We start from the raw sequence: 13506 nt of genomic DNA on the forward strand, positions 1-13506 counted from the left end.
TAAATCTAGATAGCTTCAAGGTGATCTGGAAATCACTTCTCCCAAGAATATATTCAGTGACTTTAATTACTGTATTGTCTCACCTCATGACTACTGAAAAAGACAATATGAACAAAGGGAATGGGAGTGAGCAGATGAGAGAATGCCCTGAGAAAATGCAACAAGGAGCTAACAAGATGTACCAGAGAGAAAATGATGGCCATATGAGTGAAAGAAGAACTGATTACTGAATAAACTATTTGGACAAATGTCAAAAAAAGAAAATGTTTATGTACACATTTGAGATATAACTGATTTTGACTAATAGTACTCCATTCAGTGCTCAAGTCTTTAAATAGAATGTGAGCACAAACTATTCTTCAGTTAGATATTCCCACATTTCCCACGATTTCCATTACAGTGATATGATTTTATGAATATGAGACTCATTATCTGAAGATGAATGGTGGACATTTAAACCAGCCATGAAGTAAAGAAGAACCCACCAAAAGTAATTACCTTACAATATGCTGCTGAGGTTCCTGTCAAACATTAAAAAAAATAATACAATATATTTGAAATACTGTTTATTACTTTAGCAAGTAAATAACCATGATCTCTATTAAACTGAATGTTATCCAAAAGAAATTACAGCAACAAACAAGACTATTATTCATCATTCTGATTTGTTCTGTTACATGTGTAAATGACTATTGCAAAGAAAAAAGTGAGAAAATGGCATACATTTTCAATATTTTTGCTTTGAAAAATGAAGGCAATGAGTAATAACAAAACAAAAATGCAAGATTGATTGCTAATCACATTATAACATTAATCATTATCCACAGTTATATTTAAAAATGTTATTGTACTTTCAAATTTAACACTTGGACTCAGATGTTACATTTATTCCAGTTCTATTTAGGTCACAGATGCTTTGTGTACATTAATATGGCTGATCTGCTCTTAAATTAAAATATGCACATAAACTGCAGAATAAAATAGAACCGCAGAATGTAAGGGTATTTGACCTACGGTACAGAGAAAAATAGAATTAGTCACATTTACTTTCTTAACACAGGCTGCTTTAAATTAAGATGCTTATCAGACAGAAAAATGTCTTCTACTTCATTATACAATGCTAATGGTTCACACATCCAACAAGGATTTTATACTTTTACTCTGCATCATGAAATTTCAATAACTCTTCAAGTATATTTAAAAATCATTTGTGCAGGACATACAAAAATATACACTTAAAAATAAATTTCTGATTACATATAAATCTGAGAGTTACAGACTCTTTTTGCACACAGTAACAAGGGATATTGTGCACTTGTTTCTGTTTTGGAACGAAGAGACTAGAGGAATGGCAGTGAGGAAAAAATGATACATCCATGTGGGCTTACAGAAACATTAGTAGTAACTGTTATAACTACAATTATTTCTATTACAAACTCATTTTTTTTTTTTTTGCAAACGGCAACTGCTTTTCCAAGCTTTCAAGTAAAAAATCATATAAATTTCTTTTCTTTTTTTTTAAAAAACAAACAATCATACAATTAAAAGATTAAATAAAAAAAACATAAATCTTAAAAACTTTACCTGAACAGTTAGACAAGACACACTAAATAGGAAAATTATGATTTGCTAACAATGTCATTAAAAGGTAGAAACTGAAAATTGAAGAACAGAAAATGCTGAAGAATGAAATATGACGTAGAAGATGTAAATGCATATGCAGTTAATCTAGGGAAGTACGTGTAACTGCAGCATCATGAAGTAAATGTGAATGGTATTGTAGAGAGATACTCAATTACCGAAGAGAAACCTTAAAAAAGAAAGTGAGTATTTAGTTACTGAACAATTGACAAACAATATAGAACAATAATTTTGTGTAGAGAAAGCCAGAATTATGAACAGGGGGGAAAAAAAGGAGCTAGCCACAATGAGTGCAAAGAAATATTTGGGAAGAGCAGAGGGGATACTATAAATCTGATATAATTACAAGAACAGACAATATTTGTTCCATATTTTAAGGATGTTTCCAATATCTTGTATTGTGAAGAAATATAAACCATTATACCCTTCTGTTTATAACAGCAATAAAACTATGATAACACGAATCATTTAATACCTGGGCACAATGCAAGCCAAAAACGGCAGGTCATACTTCACTTATGTTGCTAGCTGCTTTATGAGAGTGTGAGGTGGTGCTCTCTCTCTCTTAACTTCAACACCTCTGCCCTCCTTGCCACCTCTACAAAAAGTGTCAAAGAAATAGTGCATTTTATATGTCTGTCAAGTATATCATTTAGTGGGTACATTTGCCAGTGATGTTCCATAACATTCTTTACGGAGAATTATTAAGGCAGATAATTTACACAATAACAGAATCACAGCAGTATGAGAAATGGGACTAAGTACACATGGTAAGGAAAGTTCTGGTAGAATGTAACTAACTTACAACTAAAGGAGACTATTCACCGAATAGTATAAGCATTGAGGCATCAGCAGGCATACAGAATGAATGAAAACTTGGTAACTTTTAGAAAAATTCTTTAACCAGCTAGTGAAAACACACACATATGCAGTGTGCATGCACATGTGCCCCCCCCCCCCCCCTCCGCCACACACCTCTGCCCTGCTTCCTTGTGCTGGCTCAACACACAATGCTGCGATTGCAGTTCACTAGGTAGGGTGGAGTGAGGTGTTGTGTCGAGTGAGGTAGTGTGAGAAAGAGGCAGGAAGAAGGAGGAAGGATTTTGGAGGGGTAGCGGGCAGCTTGGAAGGGAGGCAGCAGGAATGTGGGATAGGAATGTGGGAGGGAAGGCAGCAGGTGCATGTGACAGGAATGCGACACAAGGGCACCGCAGCCGGTGAGTGTGAATGACACACAATAACGATGACATGAAATGTCGATTGAGAGCGGGTGACAGGTCATAGGAAGGAGAGACTGTTAGTTAGAGGATTTGGGTGCAGTGTGTCAGCTTCTGCCTGCAGTCTCCACTTAATCCTCCTGACCTTAATTTTTACTAACCCGCTGCACCCACATCCACTGTCAAACAGTCTCCCTATCCTCTGTCCTGCCACACCTCCCAATCCACACCTTCATGTCGACAAACCCACCAGCCCCAGTACCTGGGAGTTGCATTCCTATCTTAAAGTATCAGCTGCCTCTCCCTCCCACATTCCTATCTTATGCATCAGCTTCACCTTCCTGCATTCCTATCCTGCACACCTGCTGTTTCCCTACAAGGTGCCAGCTACCCCTCCTCAATCCCTTCTCCTGAGTGCTGCCTCTTTCTCCCTCTACCAAACCCACCTGACACAATTCCTCACCTCAGTCCATCTGCTAAACTGTAATCCGAGCATTGTGTGCTCAGCCAGCACAATGTAGCTGCACAGGTGTGTGTATAATTTTGATTAATCAGGACATGTTAAAAACAATTTTTTCAAGAAATCTCTTGGAAAAAAATGGGGATCATCTTATACTCAGGTAAATACAGTAATAACTTCTTACATCGTCTTACCTCACGCCTCATCTGTACTGTCGTACAATTTTCTTCAACAAATGGATAATTACACTGGTTTTAAGAATGTTGAGGATAGGGAGTAAGAACTTGAGGAACTTTCTTATGGTACAACTTAAGGGCTTTACAGAAATAATAGACCTCAAACATAGTCAAGAAAAATATTTTAATCCAGTTCCTCCTGAACACTGAGCAAGATTTCAGCAGTGTGTTGTTATACCATCTCAAGTGAAAGGAGATATAAAGTTATAAATACAGAGCATGGAAAACAGCAGAAAGGATATAGGTATGAAAGAGTGCTGAAATACGTAATGAAATAATGATGAGAAACACACACAACATAAAAGCTACCATTAGTGTTTTGTATTACATACTATTAGACATCATTATGCAGAGTACAGAATAACAGTAGACAGAGACTTGAACTCAGCTTTTCACATTTGTGTATTTTGATTGTTACAACTGTGGCTCTGCAAAGTAAAACCACAGAAATTTAACAATCCAGTGGTCACTATGTGTTTGTTCCAGGGACATCAAGGAAGAAAGTGAATCAGAAATGAAGATAAAATTGAGAAGCAATGTGTGTTACCAGGTGCAGAGTTACAGATCTGTTATAAGGTTTGGTTGGGACACAAAGTGCAAAACATGTTTTCCAACTGCTGGATCATGCAGAACCACAGATAAGTACTGCACTGAACTCAAGAATAACCAGAAAATACCTATAATAAATATAACTGATTGTTTTGCAGTAGTAATATAATCACTGAACTACTGTTGGACAGAAAACTTTAAGTTGGTCAACACTTAGTCAGTATATTATCTTCAATTTTACTACAGCTCCCAAGAGTGGTTTTTACTGATAAACAGTACTTTAACTTCTCAGTAGTCTCTATGACACTTAACCAAAGGTAAAAATTACATGTAGACCAATGAATTCAGTATTGGAGAATTTAAATAAGCCAGGTATAATGGATCATAATAGAAATGAAACAATCCCAGCTCAGAATACAATGTTTAACCAAAGAAAAACTGCTAACTAGGTAAACTCCAACATGAATGATACAGATATGACATTATTAAAATGTAAAAATTAACTGCAGTCTAATAGAACTTACATTGTGCTAATAAATACAAATACTTTACAAAAAATGACATTTTGTTGTACAGATAGTGACTAACTATTTAACCATACAATTAATATTTTATCTTTGATACAATCACAGAAAATGCTTCATATCATTAAAAAGTATTGGCCACCATTGGCTGTCAACAGAATGACTGAAAGGAACATCTGATGATCAGCAGGTAATGCGTAATTCATTACTGTTTGACAAAGCATTACTTGGTGATTGTCTGATGCACCTTCCAATCATTCTGATGATAGCCAATGGTGGTTCAAGTCGGTTAACAATAGGCCTATAAAACATTTTTTGTTACTGTGTCAAAGAAAAAAATATGAAGTATATAAATACAAATAGGGGGGCATAAGTTTTTAATATAGATACAATTAAAACATAAAAGGAATTATTCAAGAATCAGACAGAATATCACAGACAAATTTTACGTTACAAGTCAGTCATTCAGTTCAGGTCAACAGAATCTTCACTATTTTGTACATATACACATGGATTGATAGTTATGGAGTTAGACACCTGGTGTTGTTTGAAGACACCCACAACCCTGTGAGCAAGCTCAAACATGCCTGAACGCAAGGAGATGATGATGAACTGAGAGTTCTTCACTCTTGTCTGTAAATAAATAAGCAAAGAAAAATATTCATAACTGTGATATTTATGAAAAATTTCATATAAATGATGTCACATAAATTTATATGAAAGGAGGATGAAAACTTGTTGTTATATACTGTTCTTGGAAATGGATTACTACTATGTTTCTGTTAAATGTAGAGGACATGCCATACAAGATTTGTTAAAAGAAATTAGTCACACATAAAGTATACTAGGCTGCTGTCACCATGGTTTTTAAATAAAATGAAGAGCTAGAAGGAAACTTTCATAGCTACTATGTGGGAAAAACAGATGGTTTTGTATGTTAGTTATTCACTCAGCTATGTAAATACTATGTAATTGCAAATTTCAAACATACCCTCTACATCTATGACAAACACTGCACTACAATTACATAGACTGTATGATTTGTGGCAACAAAGTTCTATTTCATTGTAGCACATAAAGTGTGGATTCAGAGTGGCAGGACAAGCCTGGCTTCACAAAAGCTGTGATTAAAGGGGCCATAAGAGAACTGCAGAGTCTACCCTACACATCAGAGAATGTGCCTAGACATGTAGGCATGGCTGTTCCACAGACTCTACTGATGAAAGTTTCATGGACAAATGAAAGATGTGGTAATCATTCTGGAAGTTTTTATATACTTAAAATTGTGATACAATATAATTAATTGGAAATATCATTTGTTTGTTAATAAAAGGACATAAAAAACTGAGTTTACTGTATGAATGCTTGGTCATGCAGAATTATAATGAATAACATCGCCACGAGCTTCCATCCATGTCGACCGGTTATACAGTCATGAGCTATTCCTCAAATATTCCTTGGCCACTGCCAAGTCTTCAATGACTGCCATGTAGTTGCTGGCCTCATCCTTACATAGCTGTGATTCTGGCTGTGAGATCACTGATGATCAGTCCATCACCATACAAGACAATGCATTAACCCACTTTAAACTCAAAATTGCTAGGCTCAATGCTGTGCTTAGCTTCAAGTCACTGTCTTTACTGGGGACATTATTAGATACTGCAATTTTGTCATATGATGACATGATGGATACCGTGGCTGTTATTTGAAGACAAATGTTGATGGTGTTAGGATATGTTTGTAAGCTCTTTGTATGTGTCAAAACATGTGGTGTGTGGTATAAATCTTCTTGGTGACAAATCTAAAGTGTTCAGTGAGAAAAATTTACGCGTGCAACAATAAGAATGCAGTGGGAATGTAATCACATCTGTTGGACAAATGTTATGAAAACAAACACTCCAAACCGACATTTCACGACAATTAATCTGTAAAAAACACACCACATGTCATAAGGAAAGCGTGTAAACTGTCTGAAGATGAATCACAACGATTCGAAACCAGTGACAGTACCCTTTGAATAAAGGAACTGAAAGTAAATTTGTGGATGGTTGCTGTCCTAATACCATCAACATTATTAGATATTTTGATACTTGTAGCATATTTCATTACAGTATTCCAGAAACCAGCCAAAAGCTTATGGATGTATAACTAAATTTTATAAAGCTGAATTTATTGTCTTCAAAAGTTAAAGGTGAAGATGGGTGGTCAACTTGAGTACATAATGACCAAGATGGAGCTCATCAAGTGGATTTACCATGCAAGAACCTCTTTTTTCATTGTCAAAGTGAGAGCAGAGGAGGAGAAGGGGAAGGTTGATATTGCCTCTGAAAATAGCAAGATACTAGCTATGGTATCTATTGGGACTTAAGGAAAATGACAGAAGACAAATATACAGGTCACAAAAGTGCAGTTACCTTAATGTAAAGCCCCACAAGTGCTGTGTTTCTTGAGTCTAAGGCTGCATCAACCTCATCCAGGATGTAGAAAGGTGATGGCCTGTAGCTATGCAATGCAAAAACTAATGCTAATGATGAAACTGTTTTCTCTCCACCAGAAAGTGTTGAAATGTTTTTCCATGATTTCTGAGGAGGGCGTACACTGGAATAAAAACAACAAACAGAACAATTATCATAAATATACCTCATTGCTTCACTGACTGTATACACCATACATTAGTACACCAATGAGTTCTTTGATGACTCAGTGTAAGCCACTTTGGTCAAGTATTCTTGTTTGATGAGACCAATATTCTACCTTGATTGAAATTTAAATTGTCTTTTTGAAATACATTCTAAATATTTTATAAATATTCTGCTATAAAACCAGGCAATTTTTATATATATAAAATTCAGCAGTAATATCCTTTGTTCTCACATAACATTTCACTTACAGCATTGGAGTTTGCTGCTTTGACAGCCTGAAGGAAAGCAGTGATCCAGTATATGATTGAAAAAGGATACAGATAGCTTTCATGCTTCACAAAAGACTTTGTTGAAGCAGTCTTGTTCTCAGAAAAGTCTAGGTTCTGGGGGAGGGGGGGGGGGGGGGGAGCAGAAAGAAAGAGAGAGAGAGAGAGAGTATGAATTAATACTATTCCAGCCAAACAACTTGCCAGAATGGGTTGATACATCTCACAAGCTGCCAACCATTTTTTTAAGGGAAACATAAAGGTGTTAATGGACAGGACAGCTTTCAAACCTAGAATCTTGAACCTGTCACCTCTGAAGATCAAAATTATCTCAAGCATACAGCAACTGAAGGCTTGAACAACCCCTGACATCATCAATAACATACCCTGTGAAGCACTGGACACCCAAATGAAAAGATGAATATTTTTCTGATGGTGATCTAGTGTACAGAACAGCTTACTATGGTGTGGGTGAAAAGGCATTCTCAGAAAGATTCTAAAGAAAGGGGTTGTCCAAAGAACTAGAGGTGTAAATCATTGTCATTTTTAAGGAGGATGGTTAGGCAAGTGCACATAAACACAGGCTTGTATCACTGACGTAAAACTTTGGAACATTATTTATGCTCTCGTAACTTGATCTTCTCTGTGACTGATAACCTCTTCTGCAGGTATCAATATAGATTCAACAAATGCCAATTTTGTGAAAATTAACTCTCTCTGCTTATGAGATCCAGAAGACTACAGATCATGGAACTGAAGCTAATAGTGCATTCTTTGACTTCCAGGAGGCAACTGACGCGGTTCTTCACTGTTGCCTTACAAACAAATTAAGAATGTGCAAAATTTTGAATCAGCTTTATGATTAGACTCAGGATTTCCTAGCAAATAGAGATTAAAATGTGTTCTTAATGGGGAAAAATTGTAAAATGTAAAAGTAACTTTGGACATAGACCAAGGGAGTCCCACGTCGTCATTACTTTTTATGATAAACATGAATCATTCTGGCTGATAACATCAAAAGCTCTGTGATACTGTTAATGGATAAGGCAGCTGTATACAGGGCAGTCACAACACTCGAAAATTGTAATGACATTCAGGATGACCTGTAGAGGATCAATACTTGTTGCAGAGGCTGACAATGGACCCTCAATATAAATAAATATAATGCAATGTGCATGAAAAGATGAAATTGTTTGCTTACATGATTGGTAATCAATCAATGGAGACAGTAACAACCATAAAATACTTCGGACTATGAGTGGAGAGTGAGCTAAAATGGAACTACTGCATAAAACTCACCATAGGCAAAGAGGACGCTTGTCTAAGATTCACTAGAAGAATTCTAAGAAAGTGTAATTCATTTGTGAAAATTGTAGTTTAGAAAATCATTGTTTGACTAATTTTTGAATATTGCACATAAGTTTTGGACCATTATGATGTAAAATTAATAAAAGAGATAGAGAAAATTCAAAGCAAAGTGACACATTTTCTCATGGTTTGTTTACATTCATGGATGGAAAGAGGACAAGTGGTAGTGTGACCCAAAGTACTTACTGTAAGACAGCTTGCAAAGTGTAGATATAAATGTAGATGTAGTGTAGATCTACAAATCTGCTGTTTATCCACAGTTAAAGTCTGACAATGATGCTTCTCAAAGTGATGAACAGTTAGGATCAAACAAGCTGGATTTAAGAACAGAAAATCATCTAGATCACATCAGTACTACACAAAGCAACATAGAACATTTTTTTCAGAGTTTCAAACATATCTATTTTTAATGCAGAACCATGAGTAGGACACCAGTGTTTATTGATATCAATATTGCTCCAATAGTTAACTGGACACTGGTTTGAAGGAAGGAATGAGGATTTGTCAGGGGAATCCAGCATCAGCAGAAAAGGTATGGAGCAGGTAAATATCATATGTTAACCTGCCAGCTGCACTGCAGGCTGTGATAAGCAGTGCCCTACCAAAAAGACAAAGGGCTCCTCCACGTAACTGAGACCTGCTTGTAAACCACTTTTGACAGAGTATGAATACCAATGATAAGTCAGAACTCCATAATAGACATGAATTTTGCAAAATTAACCAAAGAAATGATTAACAAACTCAAAATCTACTTGAACGGATGCTTGAGTTCCATAGCTGGAATAAGTGGCTAAACCTAACCCCCAACACAAAATTTTAGTAAACTGCCAACCAGAGACTAATAAGGAAAAATAAGAATGACAAGCAGTTTGATACACCCTAAGATAAGGCAATGGGTCAGTAGCAAACAGTCTCTTGTTTAGAATTAGATGGGAATTGACAGCTGTGAGTAATATGCAACAGTTTGTACAAGGTACAGGCAACAACAGAGGTGGGTTGATTTGGAAATATTTAACTGGAATTGAAAGGTTACGATGACCAGTGAGCAGGCATCTAGAACTGCCTGTGCTAAATCATAATGAGTATTTTGTGTAGCTATTCAAATGAGACGGTCTCAGAAACTGACATACGGCTGGGAGAGCAGTGTGCTGACCACATGGTCCCTCCATATCTGCATCCAGTGACGCCTACGAGTGGAGGATGACACAGCGGCCGTTCGGTACCGTTGGGCCTTCATGGCCTGTTCGGGAGAAGTTTAGTTTAGTCTTTTTCAAATGAGATTGTGCAGTTAATTTCTGAAGCAGGTACCAACATCTACTACGATTAGAAAATGTGTTTTGCCACGAAGTATGGTTAACCATGGCAACTAAGACAGAAACAAGCAAGACAGATATGGATAGCATCAGATACCTTAATGTCAAAGAATGTAGATCACAAATGGAAATTTTAGTTAGATAAATAAGTAGCAGTTTTAATTTAAAAAGAACTAGCACAAAATGTTAACTAAGATAAACATAGATCTTCATGGATGAGTTCCAAACAATGAGATAATGTTCAGGAATGTATATACAGAGTCCTCCAGTTAAAATGTATACACACTTTAAGGAATGAAAAGTATTACTTATGTGTTTATTTTACATGTAATAATTGATCACACATGTTGTACAACCTTCAGTTTAGCACATGGTTACTTTAAATGTTCAAAATGTTTACCATTGGCAGCTATTCATATAACAGAACGACAAGCGTTCGCTGCAACTACATCAGTCAATGTTACAGTGGAGAACAATGCACATGTCGCTGTAATCTCCTGGTGAAGTTACTTCACCGTGTGTGGCTTACATCGATATATATTATCTTTCACAGTTCCCCACAAGTAAAAGTCCATAGGTGTTAGATCTGGTGACCGTGGAGGGACATCCAGGAAGGTTTGTACGGCTAGGTGGTAGTGCCCCATCCTGTTGGTGGAAGATCTCTTCATCAGCTCCATAAAGCACACGTATACTTGGTAAAATTGATGTGCGTAACATTTCCAGCTACACTTCTCCTGTGACAGTAGCATCAAAGAAAAAGGGTCCTACTAAGTCCCTGAATGATAGTACACACCACACATGAACCCCTGGTAGACTGACCACTTTTCCACATAAACATGCAGATTTTCTAGTGCCTAGTACACACTGTTATGCTGATTCATGGTTCCATTAAGTTCTAAATTGTGCCTCATCACTCCACACAACCTTCGCCACAAATTGTTCGTCATCAGTTACCATTTGCTGATACCATTTGCAAAATTGCATTCAGCGATCAGAATCGTCGTCATTAATTACGTGTAGTAATCATGGAATGTAATCTTTCCACTCTGCAACTTTCAGAATTCTTCGTACACTTGTACTGCTAACCCCCACTTCAAATGCACATTGCGTAGCAGACTTCTTTGGAGAATTAACAAATGTTTCCAACAAGAGAGCCGATAAAGCAGAACTTGTAGCTGTATGCTGTCTTCCTGATCTTCCTTTGAGAATATTACAAATAGTTCCATGCAATTCAAACTTGTCAATGATGCAGTTAATTGTTAGGTGGGTTGGCGCTTCTGTTTCAAACTCCCGCCTCCACAGATGTTGCACTTTAATGGCATTATAGAACTTGAAATACCACTTCACAATACATTTTTGTTGCTCAAAAGTCAAATGTGCTCCAGCCATCTTGTTTTCTCAATACCGAGATGAAAGTACTGACATCTGTTGAGCCAAAGACCATACTACAACACACTCTTAACTCAAATCGAACGACAATATTGGTATCTCGAGAGAGCCTGACGAAGAGTGTAATATTTTTTGGTGGACTGTCCATTAAAGTGTTTAAAGTTAAAATTCTGAAAAGGAGTTTAGCAGAGGAATATTAAAATAAGAAGGCTCTAAATAACAGATCACAATAAAAGCAATGCAATTTTATATGGCATAACTTCCTTACCTGTATCCAATTCCTTCAGTAAATGGGTCCCTTGAATCGACCAACTCAAATTCTGCTTCTCCTCCTAGGGAGATAAGCTGATAGATCTCTTTCAGTTTCACACAAAGAAACCGGAAACCATTCATAAATCGTACAAAACGTTTCTTCCAGCGTAACTCAAAGCACTGTTGTAGTTCATCCCTCTTAGCAATGATTTCTTTATATTCTGAATCTAGTTGGTGAAATTTTTTTTCCTGATTCAACAGATTGAGAAAAATTACACAATAAATTAATATACATACAAACTTATGGATAATGAAAATAGGTTATGAACATACAACACAATATAAAGTCAAGTCATTGAAGAACAGCAAGAATTGCACCAAATTTTCTAGTCTGAGGGGGACACAGAAAGAAAAGACAAGATGAAAATGCAATAATGATACCACTCAGCCACAGTGTTATTGCTCTTGACCATTATCAGAAAAGTGTGGTGGGATTATAATAAACAAGTACAGTGGTGATGAAGGAAAACACATCTCACTGTCAATGCTTTCAGATCAGTTTTGCATCAACTCCGGTTACACACTGACTCACGATACACCGACGAAATGTCCTCACTCTCAGCTACAATAATACTGTGGTAGACTAATATTGGAAAAGTTAGAAGGTGCGGCCAGTAAGCTAAAGTTACAGGAATGACAGACTGGAAAAAGGAGCATGTTGGAGACAAAGTAGAATCATGCAGGTGAAAGAGGGAAAATAAATGAAACAGTAGTGCGGAGAACAATAAATCAAATACAAAAGAATCAGCAAACCGTTGAAAAAGAGGAGCTTAAACTAACAACCAAAGCAAACATCACATGTGTTTTTTCGGTCCTGCAAGAGTTATTTAAACAGTGGTTTAAAGTAACTGTTACTTTAATTGAAATCAGCAGTACTATAGTTTAGTTCATGAGGGTCCCAGCAGTGTAGTTAGTTTTAGTGCACGGGCTAATGTTCCTGTGTATGTAAACTAACTATAGAAGCTTTGTTGGCATGGTGAGCTTACCAAATGGTTACAATGTGGTGCTGCACCAAAGCTACAGTCGCACAGAAAGAGCGTACAATTGAAATCGCCATGACTCAATCACCTCAGACAACACCAGCAATTTTGAAAAACATCTTGTTTCTGTTGAAAAGCAGTTTCATCAGAAGGAGCTGTCAGCACTGACACTGTTTTCAGTTCTGTAATAGATTACTATTTCATATTGGCTGTTTGTACTGCTGAGGCGTGCAAGCCACCCCATTGATGGTAAGATCTCCGGTTCATGAGGGGTTAAAATCAATAAATGACATAATTTCTGGCATTAATATTACACACTGCTCACGTACTTCTGGAGGCAATATCTGTATCTTTACAAGAACTTTCGGGAAATGTAGTGCAACTAATGCAAGAGGGTAATCTGTATGTTAAAGACGTAATGATACCTGTAAAGCATTTTAAAAGTCTCAGTACTGTGTATTACCATTTATTAATAATAGTGCAATAGATAATAAAATGTTTAAATGGGGCTGAATACTATGACATTTAAGCGAAATTCCAATTGGCTCTTAAAGTGCAGGGGTGTTCCCATATAAAATCACTTCATCATACTACCCAATACAGTTTGGA

At 36.5% G+C, this 13506-nt stretch overlaps 1 protein-coding gene across 1 annotated transcript in view; it reads right to left on the reverse strand.

The window, feature by feature from the left end:
• Nucleotides 1–602: 602 nt before the first annotated feature.
• Nucleotides 603–13506, reverse strand: part of LOC126235852 (structural maintenance of chromosomes protein 4-like) — a 329466-nt gene continuing 316562 nt past the window's right edge. Inside the window, exons 19-21 of the mRNA XM_049944717.1 lie at nt 11874–12106; nt 7042–7225; nt 603–5260 (exon numbers count right to left, since the gene is read on the reverse strand). Coding sequence (XP_049800674.1) covers nt 5093–5260; nt 7042–7225; nt 11874–12106 — 585 coding nt within the window. The 3' untranslated portion in view covers nt 603–5092. The remainder of the gene's footprint in view (nt 5261–7041; nt 7226–11873; nt 12107–13506) is intronic.

The sequence above is a fragment of the Schistocerca nitens genome, chromosome 2 (genome assembly GCF_023898315.1).
Source record: "Schistocerca nitens isolate TAMUIC-IGC-003100 chromosome 2, iqSchNite1.1, whole genome shotgun sequence".
Classification (NCBI taxonomy): Eukaryota; Metazoa; Arthropoda; class Insecta; order Orthoptera; family Acrididae; genus Schistocerca; species Schistocerca nitens.